This window comes from Macaca thibetana, chromosome 19 (assembly GCF_024542745.1).
Source record: "Macaca thibetana thibetana isolate TM-01 chromosome 19, ASM2454274v1, whole genome shotgun sequence".
In the NCBI taxonomy this organism is placed as follows: Eukaryota; Metazoa; Chordata; class Mammalia; order Primates; family Cercopithecidae; genus Macaca; species Macaca thibetana.
In genome coordinates, this window is record NC_065596.1 from 29835420 (window position 1) to 29856739 (window position 21320).

General features: G+C 49.1%; 1 protein-coding gene across 5 annotated transcripts in view; it reads left to right on the forward strand.

Annotated features, from left to right (window-relative positions):
* Positions 1-20655, forward strand: part of TRPM4 (transient receptor potential cation channel subfamily M member 4) — a 49893-nt gene extending 29238 nt beyond the window's left edge. For 4 of the 5 annotated variants that reach the window (XM_050772378.1, XM_050772380.1, XM_050772381.1 and 1 more), the window contains 13 exons: positions 711-840; positions 1014-1159; positions 2289-2401; positions 2773-2850; positions 5579-6013; positions 9476-9608; positions 9774-9948; positions 11664-11841; positions 19011-19207; positions 19504-19636; positions 19802-19874; positions 19963-20068; positions 20293-20655. In XM_050772378.1, coding sequence (XP_050628335.1) covers positions 711-840; positions 1014-1159; positions 2289-2401; positions 2773-2850; positions 5579-6013; positions 9476-9608; positions 9774-9948; positions 11664-11841; positions 19011-19207; positions 19504-19636; positions 19802-19874; positions 19963-20068; positions 20293-20297 — 1902 coding nt within the window. In that variant the 3' untranslated portion in view covers positions 20298-20655. Of the gene's footprint in view, positions 1-710; positions 841-1013; positions 1160-2288; positions 2402-2772; positions 2851-5578; positions 6014-9475; positions 9609-9773; positions 9949-11663; positions 11842-19010; positions 19208-19503; positions 19637-19801; positions 19875-19962; positions 20069-20292 lie in introns of those variants that run through there. The other variant, XM_050772379.1, reaches the window with a different exon arrangement.
* The last annotated feature ends 665 nt before the right edge of the window (positions 20656-21320 follow it).

The window sequence follows — 21320 nt, forward strand, 5'->3', positions numbered from 1 at the left end:
TAGAGACGAGGTTTCACCGTGTTAGCCAGGATGGTTTCGATCTCCTGACCTCATGATCCGCCCGCCTCAGCCTCCCAAAGTGCTGGGATTACAGGCGTGAGCCACCACGCCCGGCCCCTAATTTCTAATCTTGTAGCTAATTTGTTAGTCATCAAAGGCAGACTGGTCCCCAGGCAAGAAGGGCGTCTTTTGGGAAAGGGCTATTATCGGTTTTGTTTCAGAGTCAAACCATGAACTGAATTCCTTCCCAAAGTTAGTTCAGCCTATGCCCAGGAATGAGCAAGGACAGCTTAAGGGTTAGAAGCAAGATGGAGTCAGTTAGGTCTGATTTCTTTCATTGTCATAATTTCCTCAGTTGTAATTTTTGCAAAGGTGGTTTCACTTCAGCCTCCCAACGTGCTGGGATTACCGTCATGAGCCACTTTACCCAGTCTCCAACTGTTTCTTGACCTGACTGTGACTGCTGAATTCATTCTAACCCCTGACTTGCATCCGTGACTTGCATCTCTGGTCTCTGAACCACCTGACTTCTGGTATTTTCAACTGACGTTCAGTTTCTTCCAGATCCGTCTCCAAACATTACTTCTTCCTTGGCCTCTGATGACCCCAGTTAGTTTCTGACCTCTGACTCTATCCCTTCCCTTGACTTCAGGCTTTCTCCCCCTCTATGAACCCTCTTTGAGGCATCCATGCCCTCTTTGTCTCCCCAGGGTTCCAATGCAGTTTCCTCAGCTCTTGGGGCCTGTTTGCTGCTCCGGGTGATGGCACGTTTGGAGCCTGATGCTGAGGAGGCAGCACGGAGGAAAGACCTGGCGATCAAGTTTGAGGGGATGGGCGTTGGTGCGTGGAGCATGGTGCCTGGGAGCAGGGACGGGGGCTGCCGCCAGGGGGGAATGTGCATGCCCGCACTCCTCACATATCCCTGCGCCATCCCCTTAAATTCCCTTTCCTCTCCCTTCACACCCTCACCCTACTTCCCATCCCTGTCACATAACTAACTCCTCTGCCTCTAGACCTCTTTGGTGAGTGCTATCACAGCAGTGAGGTAAGGGCTGCCCGCCTCCTCCTCCGTCGCTGCCCGCTCTGGGGGGATGCCACTTGCCTGCAGCTGGCCATGCAAGCTGACGCCCGTGCCTTCTTTGCCCAGGATGGGGTACAGGTGAGTATCTGCGACATCAACATCCCAAACAGTCTCCAAGTGGACTCTGGGAAGTTCAGGGATGAGCCCCTGCCATTGGGAACATCTATGGTCTTGACCAGCCCCTCTCCCTGGAGACTACGCAGAAAGTCTCTCTTCTCTCTCAGAAAGGCTGCTCTTCCCATAAGAAGCCTCACTCCCTTCCACTAAAAGCCAACCTTCCCACGGCAAAGCCCATCCTCCTAAAAAGTTCCACTCCAGATAGAGAAACTCCTGGTGACCCTATCAGGAAGTTACACCTTTAACCTAAGAAGTCCTTCCCCCTTTCACGGAAGAGCCCATTTCTTTCAAAGGAAGTCCTGAGTCATCCACAGGAAGTCCCACGTCATCCACAGGAAGTCCCATGTCATCCACAGGAAACCCTTTCCACTTCTTTTAGAGGTCCCTGGTTTCAGTTCTCAGCAATTAGAATGGCCTCACTGAACAATTACCTTTTATTTTTGGACGTAAACTTTGGCCTAGGAAATCCCACCCTTTCTATAGGAAATCGTCTGCCTTGGGAAGCCCCACTTGCTCCCACAGTCTCTCCGATCCTGACAAGTTGACATTTTGGAAACATTATCAGTATTTTTAGTTCAAATCTGACAGGGGCTCAGAATCTCACTTCAGTACAGGAAGTTGTGCCCACCCAACAGGAAGTCCCATCCTCATCTGTTGGAATGGTTTGGCCCACATTTCAAACAGCTACCCAGAGTCCCTTGCTGTGGGTAGTGGTTAAACTCATCCAGCTCTACCATATACAGGCTGTGTTTCTTTGGGCCATTTCCTTAACCTATCTGTGCCTCATGTGTGCCAAGGAGGAGATACTAGTACCCACCCCCTTATGTATCGAGGATTCAGTGGACTACTCTACATAAAATGCTTAGCCCTGTATCTGCCATATAGTGTCAATTTAAGTGTTGGTTGTTTACTGTCAAAACCTGGCCCAAGTTGTCTTTGCCTTTCACCACCGTTTCCCTACCTCAATAGTTGTGACTGTGACACTGGGCACTTGCTCTGTACTTTGGAGCTGTGGTCCAACCCTTGCTGGGCGTCTTAGGGAGGGGGCTGTGGGGGATATTTGGATCCTAATCCTGCCCACACCCCACAGTCTCTGCTGACACAGAAGTGGTGGGGAGATATGGCCAGCACTACACACATCTGGGCCCTGGTTCTTGCCTTCTTTTGCCCCCCACTCATCTACACCCGCCTCATCACCTTCAGGTCAGTACCCTGGGGTAAGAGTGGTGGGGATGGGGGCGGGGTGCTCAGTTTCTCCTTCCTGCTCACTCTGCCCACCTTTCTTCCCTCATCTGCCCATTGTGTCCCTTCCCTGGGAATGGGACTCTCTCTCCATCCACTAAGGGAGTGCTGTGGGAGGTGAGTTTTGGGGGGATCCTCCCTGTGTCTCTAGTGGCAGTTACTCTGCCTTTCTGGCCATGGCTCTGGGGGAAGGTCCCTTTGGGGTGACTTTAGGAGACCACCTCTCTGTCTCTCTGCCACGTCTCCAGGTGAAGAAGTTTGAGTTTTGCTGGAGAATGCCTCTCCACCTCCTCTTCCCCTTATTTCTCACTCTGTGCTTCCCTCCTTGCCAGGAAGTCAGAAGAGGAGCACACACGGGAGGAGCTAGAGTTCGACATGGATAGTGCCGTTAACGGAGAAGGGCCTGTTGGGTGAGTGGAGCCCCCAGCACTGTGTGAGGTGGGGACATCCTGGGCAGTTCAGGACATGTGGCACTTCCACATTGTGTTAGTCCCCTCTTGAGTTGCTACAAAGGAATACCTGAGACTGAGTAATTTATAAAGAAAAGAGATTTCATTGGCTCATGGTTCTGCAGGTTGTACAGGAAGCATAGTGCTGGCATCTGCTGCTGGTGAGCCCTCAGGAAGCTTCCACTCATGGCAGAAAGTGAGGGAGGAGCCAGTGTATCACATGGCAAGAGCAGAAGCAGGAGTAGGGGGTGCCACATAGATCTCATGTGAAGTAACTGAGCAAAAAGTCACCAAAGGGATGGTGCTAAGCCATTTATGACGGACACACCACCAGGACCCAAACACCTTCCCCAGGCCCAACCTCCAACATTAGGGATTACATTTTTTTCTTTCTTTCTTTCTTTCTTTCTTTCTTTCTTTCTTTCTTTCTTTCTTTCTTTCTTTCTTTCTTTCTTTCTTTCTTTCTTTCTTTTTCTTTCTTTCTTTCTTTCTTTCTTTTTCTTTCTTCTTTCTTTCTTTCTTTCTTTCTTTCTTCTTTCTTTTCTTTTCTCTTCTTTCTTTCTCTCTCTCTTTCCTTCCTTCCTTCCTTCCTTCCTTCCTTCCTTCTTGTCTTGTCTTGTCTTTTTTTTCTTTTCTTTATTTTTTTTGATATGGAGTCTCCCTCAGTTGCCCAGGCTGGAGTGCAATGGTGCAGTCTTGGCTCACTGCAGCCTCTGTTTCCTGGGTTCCTGATCTGCCTGTCTCAGCCTTCCAAGTAGGTGGGAGTAGAGGTGCATGCCACTATGCCCAGCTAATTTTTGTATTTTTAAAGTAGAATCAGGATTTCACCATGTTGGCCAGGCTGGTGTTGACCTCCTGACCTCAAGTGATCCGCCCACTTTGGCCTCCCAAAGTGCTAGGATTACAGGTGTGAGCCAGCGTGCCCAGCCAGGGATTACATTTCTTCCTTTTTTATTTTTTTTGAAATGGATTCTCGATCCATCGTCCAGGCTGGAGTGCAGTGGTGCAATCTCGGCTCACTGCAACCTCTGCCTCCTGGGTTCAAGCAATTCTCCTGCCTCAGCCTCCTGAATAGCTGGGACTACAGGCACCCACCACCATGCCCGGCTAACTTTTGTACTTTTAATAGTGACAGGGTTTCACCATATTGGCCAGGCTGGTCTTGAACTCCTGACCTTGTGATCCTCCCGCCTCAGTCTCCCAAAGTACTGGGATTACAGGTGTAAGTCACCGCACCCGGCCCAGGGATTACATTTCAATGTGAGATTTGGAAGGGACGAACATCCAAACTATATCACACATCCCATCAGGGGCTGAGATACTGAGGAAGCTTCCCAAATGCCTAGCTCAAGGTTTGGCTCAAGATTTGGTTCTGCCATCAAGGAGGCCGTCACTAGAAATTGATTTGCTTCATGCTACACATACCTCCATCCCTCTGTAGCAAGTGGAATCAGTTCATTGAGGGATTTTTCACCTATTTTGCCCCAAGGCCCCTGCTTTTAATCACTATGCTATGGTCACCATAAAGGTATTTTAAAAAGCAGGTCTAAGTGAATGAAATAGAATATTTATCAAACTTTTTTTTTTTTTTGAGACGGAGTCTCGCTCTTGTCGCCCAGGCTGGAGTGCAGTGGCATGATCTTAGCTCACTGCAACCTCCGCCTTCCAGGTTTAAGCGATTCTCCTGCCTCAGCCTCCCTAGTAGCTGGGATTACAGGCGCACACCACACCAGGCTAATTTTTGTATTTTTAGTAGAGACGGGGTTTCGCCATGTTGGCCAGGCTGGTCTCAAACTCATGACCTCGGATGATCCGCCTGTCTCAGCCTCCCAAAGTACTAGGATTACACTGCTGGCCTCTTTCTTTCTTTCTTTCTCTTTCTTTCTTTCTTTCTTTCTTTCTTTCTTTCTTTCTTTCTTTCTTTCTTTCTTTCTTTCTTTCTTTTTTCTTTCTTTTCTTCCCTCCCTTTTCTTTCTCTTTCTTTCTTTCTTTCTTTTTTTTTCTTTCCGCCCTCTCCTTCCTTCCTTCTCTTCCCTTCCTTCTTCCTTCCTTCCTTCCTTCCTTCCTTCCTTTCCCTCCCTCTTCTCTCTTCTTTCTCTCTTCTCTCTCTTCTCTCTCTCTCTCTTCTCTCTTCCTTCCTTCCTTCCTTCCTTCCTTTCCTTCCTTCTTCCTTCCTTCCTTCCTCCTCTCTCTCTCTCTCTCTCTTCTCTCTTCTTTCTTTTTCTTTCTTTCTTTCTTTCGAGACAGAGTCTCACTCTGTCACCCAGGCTGGAGTGCAGTGGCCGGATCTCAGCTCACTGCAAGCTCCGCCTCCCAGGTTCACGCCATTCTCCTGCCTCAGCCTCCGGAGTAGCTGAAACTACAGGCGCCCGCCACCTCGCCCGGCTAGTTTTTTGTATTTTTTTTAGTAGAGAGCTAAATTTTTAAAATATTTTTTGTAGAGACGAGGTTTTGCCATGTTGGCCAGGCTGGTCTCCAACTCCTCGGCTCAAGCGATCAGTCCACCTCTTGACGGGAGATTTCAGAGGTCAGAGGTTAGATACAAGAGTCAAAACCCAAGAAGGTAGCGCTGGGCAGACTGAGTTTCAGGTCAGCAGGGTCAGATGTGCCAGGCCAAAAGTCTCCATGATGGTGGAGATCAGGACTCTCGTCGTTTGCGACACGGTCTCTTCTCTTCTCTCCCCAACAGGACGGCGGACCCCGCGGAGAAGACGCCGCTGGGGGTCCCGCGCCAGCCCGGCCGCCGGGATTGCTGCGGGGGCTACTGCGGGGGCCACTGGTGCCTACGCCGCTGGTTCCACTTCTGGGGAGCGCCGGTGACCGTCTTCATGGGCAACGTGGTCAGCTACCTGCTGTTCCTGCTGCTGTTCGCGCGGGTACTGCTCGTGGATTTCCAGCCGGCGCCACCCGGCGCCCTGGAGCTGCTGCTCTACTTCTGGGCGTTCACACTGCTGTGCGAGGAGCTGCGCCAGGGCCTGAGCGGAGGCGGGGGCAGCTTGGCCAGCGGGGGCCCTGGGCCCGGCCATGCCTCACTGAGCCAGCGCCTGCGCCTCTACCTCGCCGACAGCTGGAACCAGTGCGACCTAGTGGCCCTCACCTGCTTCCTCCTGGGCGTGGGCTGCCGGTGAGTGCCCCGGGGCCTTGGAACCCCGGCCCCTGGCCACCTCTCATCCTTCCTGCCCACTCCCGGGGTCTCCACTCCTGGCTTCCCCGCAGCTGGGCAGCAGGTCAAGCCATCCTTGCTGACTGCAGAAAAAGAAACAAAACCCCTCTTAGGAAAGTCAGGCATGACGATTGCCCCAGGGTAATTGACTGGCACCTGGAGATCTGGCTTCAGAGAAGGCAGGATTCAGGAGAAAACCCCACGGTCCACCACTCAGCCTCTGTGGCTATTTATTGCTAGGTCTGAAGGTTAACACATATTTCTGGGAACGCCCCGACCTGGGTGCCAACCTCACCTCCTCACTCCTGTTCCTCCACACAGCTCGTTGGTCCCAGGCCCCTTGCCCTTCTGCCCCCAACTTACTCTTTTCCTTCCTTCCTTCCTTCCTTCCTTCCTTCCTTCCTTCCTTCCTTCATCTTCCTTCCTTCCTTCGTTTTCCTTCCTTCTGTTCTTTCTTTCTTTCATTCTTTCTTTTCATTCTTTCATTCTCTTTCTCTCTCTTCTTTCTTTCTCTTTTTCTCTTTCTTTTCTCTCTCTCTCTCTCCCTGTCTCCTCTGCCCCTCTCCCTCCCTCCCCCTTCCTTCCTTCCTTCATTTCTTCCTTCCTTCCTTCCTTCCATCCTTCCATCCCTCCACGCTAAGGGTTTAACCCTTGCCCTGCCACATTAGGATACTCTTGCTTTTGAGGAGAGCAAACAGAAAACTTTGTGGACACAACCTGGTGACTGGTTTTTTGTTTGTTTTTGTTTTTTTTTTTTCTTTCTTTTTTTTTTTTTTTTTTTTTTTTTTTTGCCAGAGTTCCGCTGTGTCGCCCAGGCTGGAGTACAGTGGTACGATCTTAGCTCACTGCCACTTCCACCTCCTGGGTTCAAGCGAGTCTCCTGCCTCAGCCTTGCGAGTAGCTGGGATTACAGGCATGCACCACTATACCCAGCTAAATTTTTTTTGTATTTTTTTTGTAGAGATGGGGTTTTGCCATATTGGCCAGGCTGGTCTTGAACTCCTGGCCTCAAGTGATCCACTCGCCTTAGCCTTCAGAAGTGCTGGGATTACAGATGTGGGCCACCGTGCCTGGCCAACAACCTGGTGACTGTTTACAAGGGACCTGACACATCCTGAATGGTTGACAGTGATGACAATGATGATCCCTACTCAAGCTTTTCTCAGTAGCCACGCTGAAAGTCAGGCTTCCTCTAAGCTGTGTTAGCAGTGTTACAAAGTGATTCAACATAAATAATTTATTCAAGCAGGGAGCAAGATATGAGAGTTTTGTAGAACACTAATACTTCTGTTTATCATTCGTTGTATTTTGTATAAAGTGACTTTTGAGATGAAAGGGCTAAGGCCATATGCTACCATGCTCTAGGATTGCCAGCAATATTTTGGACAATTTATCAAACCCACCACTTTCCAGGTGAAGGAAGAATTACTACATGAGAAAAATGGAAAGATCTCAGCTTAAAAGGGAGAAGTGGGCAGGCACGGTGGCTCACGCCTATAATCCCAGCACTTTGGGAGGCCGAGGCGGGTGGATTACTTGAGGTCAGGAGTTCGAGATCAGCCTGCCCAACATGGTGAAACCCCATCTCTAATAAAAATACAAAAGTTAGCCGGGCATGGTGGCAGGCACCTGTAACCCCAGCTACTCGGGAGGCTGAGGCAGGAGAATTGCTTGAACCCGGAGGCGGAAGTTGCTGTGAGCCAAGATCAAGCCACTGCACTCCAGCCTGGGTGAAAAGAGTGAAACTCGGTCTCAAACAAACAAACAAAAAGGGAGAAATGTCTAATCATCTCCAGAATGGAATGGATGAATCATCCTTTGTTTTGCCAGTTCCTTCTAGATGGACATTTAGGTTCTCTCTCTATCGTTTTAAATAGAGATGGGGTCTCACTGTGTTGCCCAGGCTGGTCTCAAACTCCTGGGGTCAAACAATCCTCCCACCTTGGCTTCCCAAAGTGCTGGGATTACAGGTGTGAGCCACCATGCCCAGCCTTCTGTTTTTTTTTATTATTCCAAAATAATAAAAGTTTACATCCCAGATGTAAAGTGTATGGGTCAAAGCATACATATGTTCTTGAGATGGATAGATTCCGTTCTAAGTAGCTTCACCCATTTCCACCCCTGCCATCAGGGTAAGAGAGTGCCCTCTTGAGGCCATGCTTGACAATGCCTGATACTTTGACTCTAAAATGTAGCTCTCAATTTAACTGAAAAAAAATATTGCCAATTTAATGGGCAAACATGACTTCTCCTTGTTTTAATTTATGTACTATTGACTACCAGGTAGGTTGGACCTCTTTTCCTAAGCTTAATGGCCACATGTGCTTGTGTCAATTGTCTTCTTTGCCCCCCCCCCATTTTTAAAATTGGGGTTCATTGATTTTTTTTTTTTTTAGAGTCAGAGTCTTGCTCTGTCGCCCAGGCTGGAGTGCAGTGGTGTGATCTCAGCTCACTGCAACCTCCGCCTCCCAGGTTCACGCCATTCTGCCTCAGCCTCCTGAGTAGCTGGGACTACAGGCACCCGCCACCACACCCGGCTAATTTTTTGTAGTTTTAGTAGAGACGGGGGTTTCACCGTGTTCACCAGGATGATCTCGATCTCCTGACCTCATGATCCGCCCACCTTGGCCTCCCAAAGTGCTGGGATTACAGGCGTGAGCCACCACACCCGGCCTATTGATTTTATGTATATATATCTCGCTCTTCTCCTTATACTCTGGATCCTAATCCTTGGTAGTTTTGTTGGTCTTAATATCTTCTTGAATTCTGTGGCTTGTGTTTTTACTTTCACTTTTGTATGTTTCTTTTCTTTCTTTCTTTCCTTTTTTTTTTTTTTTTTTTTTTTTTTGAGCCCGCTTCGGCCTCCCGAAGTGCTGGGATTACAGGCGTGAGCCACTGCACCTGTCCATACACTAGGTTTTTAATCCATCCAAAATTTAAGTAAATGAGGATGCAAAATAGGGGTAGCATTTTTATTTTTCCCATAGGAATTTCTGATGTTTACTGGCCGTTTGAACTTCCTGTGTGAATTGTACGTGGTATCCTTTATCTGGCTTCCTTCCTATTCCTTCCTTTTGCTTATTGGTTTGTAGGGACTCTATATGTTTTGCCTTTTATAGGTTGAACAGATATTCCGACAGTTTTTCCCAGCTTGATTCTTACAGGGGCCAGCTCTTTGCTAAGGCCATCATTCATTCAGTTATTAGTTAATAGGCGCAGCCATTTTTCAAATGGGTGCCAGTGCCCTGCGTGGACCAGCTTGGCACTGAGTAAATTTGAGTAAACCCCGGGTGACTGGGAGGGTCCTGGTCCTGCCCGGTGGAGGCTGCAGCTTCATCTGAAGCATGACATTGGGAAGACTCCCATTTTCCTTGGCGTCTTGTGACACTTGAGTAACCCTTGCGGCATCTCCCCACACCACAGGCTGACCCCGGGTTTGTACCACCTGGGCCGCACCGTCCTCTGCATTGACTTCATGGTTTTTACGGTGCGGCTGCTGCACATCTTCACGGTCAACAAACAGCTGGGGCCCAAGATCGTCATCGTGAACAAGATGGTGAGGGAGGGGCGGGGTGGAAGTGGGCGGGGCCATAGGAAAAGGGGTGGGGCTGGAGAGGGAGTGGTCTGTGGAGAAAGGGTGTGACTTTGGGGAGCAAGGGGCATGGTTTTGGGATAAGGGGTGGGGAAGGGCGGGGCCAGATTCAGCCACATCTCCCCACAGATGAAGGACGTGTTCTTCTTCCTCTTCTTCCTCGGCGTGTGGCTGGTGGCCTATGGCGTGGCCACGGAGGGGCTCCTAAGGCCACGGAACAGTGACCTCCCAAGTATCCTGCGCCGCGTCTTCTACCGTCCTTACCTGCAGATCTTCGGGCAGATCCCCCAGGAGGACATGGACGGTAGGTGGGGATGACAGGGCCTCACAGCCTCCCTCTGAGTCTCTGTCTCCCTCTTTCTCTGGATCTCTGGATCCCTATATTCCCCATCATCTTCTCTCTGGGTCTCTGCCCACCCCATCCCCTGTCTTTCTGTCTGTCTTTTTTTTTTTTTTTTTTTTTTTTTAGATGGATGTTAGAAATGTTTGTTTTTTGGTGTCGTAAAGAAATAGTACTTGAACATAAATTTAATTTTTTTAGTAAGGCCATTTTAATTTTTTGTAGAAAGTGTACACTCGTCAGCAGTTCTGCCACGAGAATACACGGAACAAAGGAGATAGGGTCATTTATAACCTGACGCGTCTATCTTGCTGCTGTGTCTGGTTTTTATTGGCTGGAACCGGACTTTACATTTTGTGTTTGTCTTTTTTTTTTTTTTTTTTGAGACGGAGTCTTGCTCTGTGCCCCAGGCTGGAGTGCAGTGGCGCGATCTCGGCTCACTGCAAGCTCCGCCTCCCGGGTTCCCGCCATTCTCCTGCCTCAGCCTCCTGAGTAGCTGGGACTACAGGCGCCCGCCACCGCGCCCGGCTAATTTTTTGTATTTTTAGTAGAGACGGGGTTTCACTGTGGTCTCGATCTCCTGACCTTGTGATCTGCCCGCCTCGGCCTCCCAAAGTGCTGGGATTACAGGCTTGAGCCACCGCGCCCGGCCTTGTATTTGTCTTGATTGGCTGGTAACTTAGAACTTTTTAAAAGAAGCAAAGGCAGAGGAGAACAAAGGAAGGAGGAGGTAACTTGTGGAATGCTGAGAAAGGTAAAAACACCTTCAAATAAGGAAGAGGAACAGGCTATGACCTAATGCTTGCTTGGACCTGTATAAGCATGCCAGGGCAAATATTTAGGCTAAATTGTGGGAGCTAAGAACGTAGAGTACATTGATTTCTTTATTACGGCTAACAGATATTTAAGAATGTTAGGGGCCAGGCGCGGTGGCTCAAGCCTGTAATCCCAGCACTTTGGGAGGCCGAGACGGGTGGATCACGAGGTCAGGAGATCGAGACCATCCTGGTGAACACAGTGAAACCCCGTCTCTACTAAAACTACAAAAAAACTAGCCGGGCGAGGTGGTGGGCGCCTGTAGTCCCAGCTAACTGCTGAGGCAGGAGAATGGCGTGAACCCGGGAGGCGGAGCTTGCAGTGAGCTGAGATCCGGCCACTGCACTCCAGCCTGGGCGACAGAGCGAGACTCCGTCTCAAAAAAAAAAAAAAAAAAAAAAAAAAAAAGAATGTTAGCAGGTCTGTGAATACATTTTGTTTCTAAGAGAAGTTACTATTTATTCTTAATTAGATAGGGAGGAAAGTCTTTAAAGAGGAACCTCTACTTTACTTTTTACATGGAGTTTTGCTCCTGTTGCCCAGGCTGGAGTGCAACGGCATGATCTCAGCTCACTGCAACCTCTGCCTCCCAGGTTGAAGTGATTCTCCTGTCTCAGCCTCCCGAGTAGCTGGGACTACAGGCTCATGCCACCACGCCTGGCTAACATTTTTGTATTTTTAGTAGAGATGGGGTTTCATCATATTGGTTAGGCTGGTCTCGAACTCCCGACCTCAGGTGATCCGGCCATCTCTGCCTCCCAAAGTGCTGGGATTACAGACATGAGCCACCACACCTGGCAGTCTTTCTGTCTTTCTTAGGTCTCTGTCCCCCTCCCCCGATCTCTGAATGTCTCTCTTCACAGTGGCCCTCATGGAGCACAGCAACTGCTCGTCGGAGCCCGGCTTCTGGGCACACCCTCCCCGGACCCAGGCGGGTGTCTGTGTCTCCCAGTATGCCAACTGGCTGGTGGTGCTGCTCCTCGTCATCTTCCTGCTCGTGGCCAACATCCTGCTGGTCAATTTGCTCATCGCCATGTTCAGGTGAGGCCTGACTGCTCTCTGATCCGACCTCACCCAGCATGACCCATGGCCCCCTCATGACTCTTGAACGCCGTCTAATGAATTCTGTCTTTAGTCCCTGAACTCTGATCCAATCTAATGCTGCCTTCTCCCCAGACCCAAGCAGACCCTGCTTGTGACTTGTACTTTGGACTGATCCTCTTCCTGAGCCCAGTTTGAACTTCCTTATTTTTATTTTTTTGAGACAGGGTCTCACTCTGTCGCCAAGACTAGAGTGTGGTGGTGTGATCATAGCTTACTATAGCCTCGACCTCCTGGACTCAAGCAATCCTCCTGCCTTAGCCCCATAAGTAGCTGGGACTACTTTAAATTAGCCAGGCCAGCATGCCTGCCTAATTAAAAAAAATTTTTGGAGCGGGGGGGTCTCACTATGTTGTCTAGGCTGGTCTCGAGCTCCTGGACTCAAGTGATCCTCCCTCCTCAGCCTCCCAGAGTGCTGGGATAATCTGTTGCCCAGGCTGGAGTGCAGTGGCAAGTTCTCGGCTCACTACAACCTCCACTTCCCACTCCCCAACACCCGGTTAATTTTTTGTATTTTTAGTAGAGACAAGGTTTCACCATGTTGGCCTCGAACTCTTGACCTCAAGTGAGTGGCCCACCTCGGCCTCCCAAAGTGTTGGGATTACAGGTGTGAGCCATCACGCCCAGCCGACTTTGTTTTTTATTGTGGTAAAATTACATAAAATTTCCCATTTTTCCTTTTTTTTTTTTTTTTTTTGAGACAGAGTCTCGCTCTGTCGCCCAGGCTGGAGTGCAGTGGCCGGATCTCAGCTCACTGCAAGCTCCGCCTCCTGGGTTTACGCCATTCTCCTGCCTCAGCCTCCCGAGTAGCTGGGACTACAGGCGCCCGCCACCTCGCCCGGCTAGTTTTTTGTATTTTTTAGTAGAGACGGGGTTTCACCGTGTTAGCCAGGATGGTCTCGATCTCCTGACTTCGTGATCCGCCCGTCTCGGCCTCCCAAAGTGCTGGGATTACAGGCTTGAGCCACCGCGCCCGGCCTCTCTTTTTTTGTTTTTGATGGAGTCTTGCTCTGTTGCCCAGGCTGGAGTGCAGTGGCACGATCTCAGCTCACTGCAACCTCCGCCTCCTGGGTTCATGCCATTCTCCTACCTCAGCCTCCCGAGTAGCTGGGACTACAGGCGCCCGCCACCTCGCTTGGCTAGTTTTTTGTATTTTTTAGTAAAGACGGGGTTTCACCGTGTTAGCCAGGATGGTCTCGATCTCCTGACTTCATGATCCGCCCGTCTCGGCCTCTGAAAGTGCTGGGATTACAGGCTTGAGCCACCGCACCTGGCCATATTTTTTAAAAAATTTTATTTGTTTATTTATTTTTAGTAGAAACGGGGTTTCACCATGTAAGCCAGGATGGTCTCCATCTCCTGACCTTGTGATCCACCCGTTTCGGCTGGATCCCAAAGTGCTGGGATTATAGGCGTGAGCCATCGTGCCCAGTGGCTATTTTTATTTATTTATTTATTGTTTGTTTGTTTGTTTGTTTGTTTGTTTGTTTGAGACAGAGTCTCACTCTGTCTCCTGGACTGGAGTGCAGTGGCGTGATCTCGGCTCACTGCAAGCTCTGCCTCCTGGGTTCATGCCATTCTCCTGCCTCAGCCTCCCAAGTAGCTGGGATTACAGGCGCCCGCCACCATGCCCGGCTAATTTTTTGTATTTTTAGTAGAGACGGAGTTTCACCGTGTTAGCCAGGATGGTCTCGATCTCCTGACCTCGTGATCCGACAGCCTCGGTCTCCCAAAGTGCTGGGATTACAGGCGTGAGCCACTGCGCCCGGCCTATTTTTTTTAGAAATGAAACTCCTTTTTAATCCTATGTTGGGTCCCTCTGTTTGCTTCCTTTCTTACTGGCATGATTTTTGCCGAGAAAATATAAAATTTCATTGACTTTCTTTTTTTTTTAGAGATGGGGTCTTGCCATGTTGCCCAGGCTGATCTTGAACTCCTGGGCTCAAGCAGTCCTCTTGCCTTGCCTCAGCCTTCCAAAGTGCTGGGATTACAGGCATGAGCCCCTGTGCTGGACCTATTGTATTAGTTTCCTAGGGCTGCCAAAGTACCAAAAACTGTGTGGCTTTAAATCACAGAAATTTCTTGTCTCACAGTTAGAGATCCAAAATCAAGACATCGACCAAGTCATTTTCTTCTGAGGGCTGTGGGGGAGAGCCTGTTCCACGTCTGTCCTGTCACGTCTAGTATTTTGCTGGCCATCTTTGGCTTTTAGTTGTATCATTGAAACCTCTGCTTTCATCTTCCAAATTTCCCTTTTTAATAAAACATTGCTTAAATTGGATTAGGGACCACCCTAATAACTTCATTTTAACTTAATCACATCTGTAAACTCTATTTCTGAATAAAGCCATGTATTTCATAAATAAAAAAAATTTTAAAAGGTCACATTCTGAGGCACTACGGGTTATGACTTCAACATATCTTTTTTTTTACTTACTTTTTTTTTTTTTTTTTTTGAGACAGAGTCTTGCTCTGTTACCCAGGCTGGAGTTCAGTGGCGCGATCTCGGCTCATTGTAGCCTCCGCCTCCTGGGTTCAAGGGATTCTCCTGCCTCAGCCTCCTGAGTAGCCGGGATCACAGGTGCCTGCCACTATGCCCAGCTAATTTTTGTATTTTTAAGTAGAGACGGAGTTTCACCATGTTGCCCAAGCTGATCTCAAACTCCTGACCTCAGGCGATCCACCTGCCTCGGCCTCCCAAAGTGCTGGGATTACAGCCATGAGCCACTGCGCCTGACCAGACTTCAGTATATCTTTAGCAGGCTACAATTAAATGCATGACACTCATAGATGTATGAGTATATTTCTGGACTTTCAATTCTATTCCACTCATCTGTGTCTATCCCTATGCCAGTACCACACAGGTTTTTGGGGTTTTTTTTGAGACGGAGTCTCACTGTTGTCACCCAGGCGGGAGTGCAGTGGCGTGATCTCTGCTCACTGCAACATCCACATCCCAGACTCAAGCGATTCTCCTGACTCAGCCTCCTGAGTAGCTGGGATTACAGGCACCTGCCACCAGGCCTGGCTATTTTTTTTTTTTTTTTTTGTATTTTTAGTAGAGATGGGGTTTCACCATGTTGGCCAGGCTAGTCTCGAACTCATGACCTCAGGTGATCCACCCACCTCAGCTTCCCAAGGTGCTGGGATTACAGGCATGAGCCACCACGTCTAGCCCACACAGTTTTTATCACTGTAGGTTTGTAGCAAATTTTGACATTGGAAGTATGAGTCTCCTTTATTTTTCAAGATTGTTTTGGCTATTCAGGGCCTCCTGCAATTCCATATGAACTTTCAGATCAGTTTCCATGTCTGTCAAAAAGGTTGTTGGAATTTTCTTTTCTTTTTTTTTTTTTTTTTTTTTTGAGACAGAGTTTCACTCTTGTTGCCCAGGCTGGAGTGCAATGGCGCAATCTCAGCTCACCACAATCTCTGCCTCCCAGGCTCAAGCAATTCTCCTGCTTCAACCTCCTGAATAGCTGGGATTACAGGCGTGCACCACCACGCTCAGCTAATTTTGTATTTTTAGTAGAGATGGGGTTTCTCCATGTTGGTCAGGCTGGTCTCGAACTCCCGACCTCAGGTGATCCACCCGCCTTGGCCTCCCAAAGTGCTCAGATTACAGGCATGAGCCACTGCATCCGGCCAGTTGTTGGAATTTTCATTGGGATTGCGTTGAATCTGTAGATTGTTTCAGGTAGTATTGACATTTCATCTAGGTGTTCTTTTTAATGTTTTTCCAGCAATATTTGGTAGTTTTCAGGCTACAGGTTTTTTACCCTTTTGGTTAACTTTATTCCTAGGTGCTTAACCTTTAGATGCTGCTGTAAGTGGAATTGCTTTCTTAATTTCGTTTTTGGATTGTTCATTGCAGGTGTGTGGAAACACAACTGATTTTTGTGTGATCTTGTACCCTGTAACTTTGCTGAATCTGCAGCTCTAGAAGCTTTCTTGTGAGTCTCTGGCATTTCCTATATATAGGATCATGTCATCTGTGAATAGAGATATTTTTACTTCTTCCTTTCCAATTTGGATGCCTTTTATATATTTTTTTCTTGTTTAATTGTTCTAGCCAGAACTTCCAGTACAATGTTGAATAGCAGTGGTAAAAGTGGATGTCCTTGTCTTGTTCCTGATCTTAGGCAGAAAGCTTTCAGTCTTTCACCATTAGGTATGATGTTAGCTGTGCGTTTTTCAGAAGTACCTTTTCTCATGTTGAGAAAGTTTATTTCTATTCCTAGTTTATGATTTTTAAAAATTATGATGCCTGGGCATGGTGGCTTATGCCTGTAATCCCAATACTTTAGGAAGCCAAAGTGGGAGGATCACTTGAGGCCAGGGGTTCAAGACCGACCTGGACAACATAGTGAGACCCTATCTCAATAAAAAAAAAATTTTGCCAGGCATGGTGGTGCATGCCTGTAGTCCCACCTACTCAAGAGGCTGAGGCAGAAGGATGGCTTGAGCCCAGGAGGGCAAGGCTGTGGCTGCAGTAAGCCATGATTTCACCACTGCCATGATCATGCCAGCAACAGAGTGAAACCTTGTCTCAAAAAAAAAAAAAAAAAAAAAAGCCGGGCTTGGTAGCTCACGCCTGTCATCCCAGCACTTTGGGAGGCCAAGGTGGGCAGATCACGAGGTCAGGAGATCAAGACCATCCTAGCTAACATAGTTGTAGGGGCCCGCCCTACAGGGTCTGTGGGTTTTTCTCCCTGTGTGTGGAGATGAGAGATTGTAGAAATAAAGACACAAGACAAAGAGATAAAAGAAAAGACAGCTGGGCCCAGGGGACCACTACCACCAAGACAGGGAGACCAGTAGTGGCCCTGAACACCTGGCTGCGTTGTTATTTTTTGGATACAAAGCAAAAGGGGCAGGGTAAAGAGCGTGAGTCATCTCCAATGATTGATAAGGTCACGTGAGTCACATGTCCACCAGACAGGGGGCTTCCCTGTTAGATAGCCCAGGCGGAGACAGAGAGGACAGCTTACGTCATTATTTCTTCTATGCTCTTTTCAGAAAGATCAAAGACTTTAATACTTTCACTAATTTTCCTACTGCTATCTAGAGGGCAGAGCCAGGTGTACAGGATGGAACATGAAAGTGAAACAGGAGTGTGACCACTGAAGCACAGCATCACAGGGAGATGGTTAGGCCTCTGGATAACTGTGGGCAGGCCTGACTGATGTCAGGCCCTCCATGAGAGGTGATGGAGCAGAGTCTTCTCTAAACTCACCTGGGGAAAGAGAGACTCCCTTTTCCGGTCTGCTAAGTAGCTGGTGCTTTTCCTTGGCACTGACGCTACCGCTACACCACGGTCCGCTTGGTAACGGGCGTCTTCCCAAACGCTGGTGTTACCGCTAGACCAAGGAGCCCTCTAGTGGCCCTGTCTGGGCGTGACAAAGGGCTCACACTTGTCTTCTAGTCACTTCTCACTATGTCGCTTCAGCTCCTATCTCCATATGGCCTGGTTTTTCCTAGGTTATAATTGTAGAGCAAGGATTATTATAATATTGGAATAAAGAGTAATTGCTACAAACTAATGATTAATGATATTCATATATAATCATATCTACGATCTATATCTAGTGTAACTCTTGTTATTTTATGTATTTTATTACACTGGAACAGCTCGTGCCCTTGGTCTCTTGCCTCGGCACCTGGGTGGCTTGCTGCCCACACACGGTGAAACCCCGTCTCTACTAAAAATACAAAAAATTAGCCGGGCGTGGTGGTGGGTGCCTGTAGTCCCAGCTACTCGGGAGGCTGAGGCAAGAGAATGGCATGAACCCAGGAGGGGGAGCTTGCAGTGAGCCAAGATTGCGCCACTGCACTCCAGCCTGGGTGACAGAGCGAGACTCGGTCTCAAAAAAAAAAAAAAAAAAAAAAATCATGAAGTGTTGTTGAATTTTGTCAAATGCCTTTTCTGTGTTGGTTGAGATCATGTGGTTTCCCCCACACCTTGTTCTATTAATGTGGTATTTGCACTGATTTTTGTATGTTTAACTACCCTTACTTTCCTAGGATAAATCCCATTTTGTTATGGTGTAAAATCCACTTAATATGCTGCTGAATTAGATTTGCCAGTATTTTTTCAGGATGTTTATATGTATATTCATAAGGGCTACTGGTCTGTAATTTTCTTGTGATATCTTTATCTGGCTTTGGTATTACGGTAATGCTGGCCTCATGGAATGAGTTAGGAAATGTTCTCTCCTTTTCATTCTTTTGGATGAATTTGAGGAACATCCTTGTTATTATGATTCTTTTTTAAATGTTTGATAGAATTCACCAGCACAACCATCTGGTTTTGGGCTTTTCTTTATTGAAAGGTTTTTGATTAAATCTCTTATGATAAGTCTATTGAGATTTTCTATTTTTTCTTGAGTCAGCTTAGGTAATTTGTGTGTTCCTAGGAATTTGTCCATTTCACTTATCTAGTTTGTTGACATCTCTTACAATCCTTTTTATTTCGGTAAGGTCGGTAGTAATGTCTCCATTTTCATTTCTGATGTCAGTTATTTGTGTCCTAGCTAATTTTTGAGCCCAACTTTAACATGACTTCAACCTCTACCTTAAGCCTTGATACCACGTCCAACTTGACCTCTGACATCTGACCCTTGGCCCTTCTAACTTGACTTTTTTTTTTTTTTTTGAGACGGAGTCTCACTCTGTCTCCCAGGCTGGAGTGCAGTGGCACGATCTCAGCTCACTGCAACCTCCACCTCCTGGGTTCAAGCGATTCTCCTGCCTCAGCCTCAGCCTCAGCCTCCCCAGTAGCTGGGATTACAGGTACCCGCCACCATGCCTGGCTAATTTTTGTATTTTTAGTAGAGATGGGGCTTCACCATGTTAGCCAGGCTGGTCTCGAACTCCTGACCTCAGGTGATCCGCCCACCTCGGTCTCCCAAAGTGCGGGGACTACAGGCGTGAGCAAATGGGCCCAGCCCTAACCTGACTTCTAATCGCATCCTGTAACCTCTTACTTTAGTGATCTTGACTTCTGTCTGCTGCCGTAGACTGAAAAATTATTGCCTGGCATCTAACCTTTGTCTTTGCTCTTGGCTGGGCCCTGACCTCAAGTGACCTTTGACCTCTGGCCTCTGCAGCTACACGTTCGGCAAAGTACAGGGCAACAGCGATCTCTACTGGAAGGCGCAGCGCTACCGCCTCATCCGGGAATTCCACTCTCGGCCCACGCTGGCCCCGCCCTTTATCGTCATCTCCCACTTGCGCCTCCTGCTCAGGCAATTGTGCAGGCGCCCCCGGAGCCCCCAGCCGTCCTCCCCGACCCTCGAGCATTTCCGTGAGAACAGAGCTTGGCTTAAAAAGAAGAATAGGGGACCGGCAGCCTGGAAGGCGAGGGGAAGGGGCATGCCCCAAATAACTAACGGGCGTGGCTTAGGCAGCGAGGGGCGGGGTTTAAACAACAAGGGGCGCGGCTTAAGCACTGAGGGGCAGGGCTTAGGGGTGAGGGGCGGGGCATGTTCTCGAATCACCAGGGGCCGGGTCTGAGATAGCGTGTTCTGAGGGTGTCGGAAGGGGCTGCTGGGCTTGGGAAGGGGCGTGGCCTTAGCCCTTTGACTCCGCCCGCCCCTGCAGTGGTCTGCCTTTCTAAGGAAGCCGAGCGGAAGCTGCTAACGTGGGAATCGGTGCATAAGGAGAACTTCCTGCTGGCACGCGCTAGGGACAAGCGGGAGAGCGACTCCGAGCGTCTGAAGCGCACGTCCCAGAAGTGAGAGCGGGGCCTGGTCGGGGATGGGGCTTCTGGCCTGGGGCGGATCCTGACTTCGGTTGAAGTCAGGGTCCCGGGAGGGAGGGAGGAGGCCCAGGAAGCAGGCGAGCCCCCGGGGGGTGGGTGGGCTACGGGTGCCCCCGGTAAGAGGCCCTCCCTTCTCAGGGTGGACATGGCACTGAAACAGCTGGGACACATCCGCGAGTACGAACAGCGCCTGAAAGTGCTGGAGCGGGAGGTGAGGGCTTGGGGTTTGGCTGGGGAACTGCGGCAGGGGTCGGGCAGGGGTTTCCATCTCCTGCTCTGACATTCCTCCCTTTCCCCAGATCCAGCACTGTAGCCGCGTCCTCGGGTGGGTGGCCGAGGCCCTGAGCCGCTCTGCCTTGCTGCCCCCAGGTGGGCCGCCACCCCCTGACCTCCCTGGGCCCAAAGGTTAGTGTGTATCATCAGCCTGTGCATCTCCAGCCTCTGTTCCTGTATGTTTGCGTGTTTTTCTCTCTTGGCGCCTTGCCAGTGTCCCTGGGTCACTCTCTTGGTCTCCTTTGAGCATTTTGTACTCTGGTCTTCGTGTTCCTTCTTTTATGCCAGTCTCCCAGCTTTTCTGTCTCTCCCCTTCCCTGCCAATCCCCAGCTCTCTCTTTTCTCTCTTCCCCCAGACTGAGCCCTGCTGGCAGACTTCAAGGAGAAGCCCCCACAGGGGATTTTGCTCCTAGAGTAAGGCTCATCTGGGCCTCGGCCCCCGCACCTGGTGGCCTTGTCCTTGAGGTGAGCCCCGTGCCCATCTGGGCCACTGTTGGGACCACCTTTGGGAGTGTCATCCGTACAAACCACAGCATGCCCGGTTCCTCCCAGAACCAGCCCCAGCCTGGGAGGATCAAGTCCTGGAGCCCGGGCCATTATCCCTCTGGGGACTCCGCCACAACAGGGGAGAATGGAGGGTCCTTGGGGTAACAGGGACCACAGACCCCTCACCACTCACAGATTCCTCACACTGGGGAAATAAAGCCATTTGAGAGGAATTGTGTCCAGAGGCTTGATTCTTGGGGGAACTGGTGGGTGTCTAGATCCTTCCAGGGTGGGAGCTGGAGCTGGAGTGTTGGGTTTGGGGTTCTTGGTGGATTTGCTGCTGTAATTCAGATATTTCAGAGTCCATTTCCTCCCCTCAGCCCCATTGTTCTTGCCTGAGACCCAGCACCTTCTGTCTGCGGTGTGCTACTTCAGTAGGACAAGACCCCATCTGTACCCCTCCTACCCAGTTTCAACTTTCCAGTGGAAAAATAACTCCGTGATAATAAGCAAAGTATTTCCTGGAGTGGGGGTGAGTGGGTGTTGTGTACATCTGCTTTGGCAATAGGGAAACGGATGATGCAAATTTGAGTAGATAAATGCATACGTGTCTTTAAAAAGTCTAATTAGTGGGAAATTGCAGGCCAGGCGCACACAGGGTTGAGGCAAATATGCATGATTATACATGCAGTTTAACTAAATAACGCGTAACAAGCTAAACTGGTAATGACAAGGTTGAACTGACAGCAATTATTAGTTAAATAGCATGAAAGCCACCAACAACCAACACGTCCAAAAATCAAAACCAAAACATCCTTCCTCCAAATTGGAGGAGATCCAAGTATCTGTCACTGTGGGTGCAGAGTAGCGCTGAAACATAGCCAAGTGTTGTGTGGCA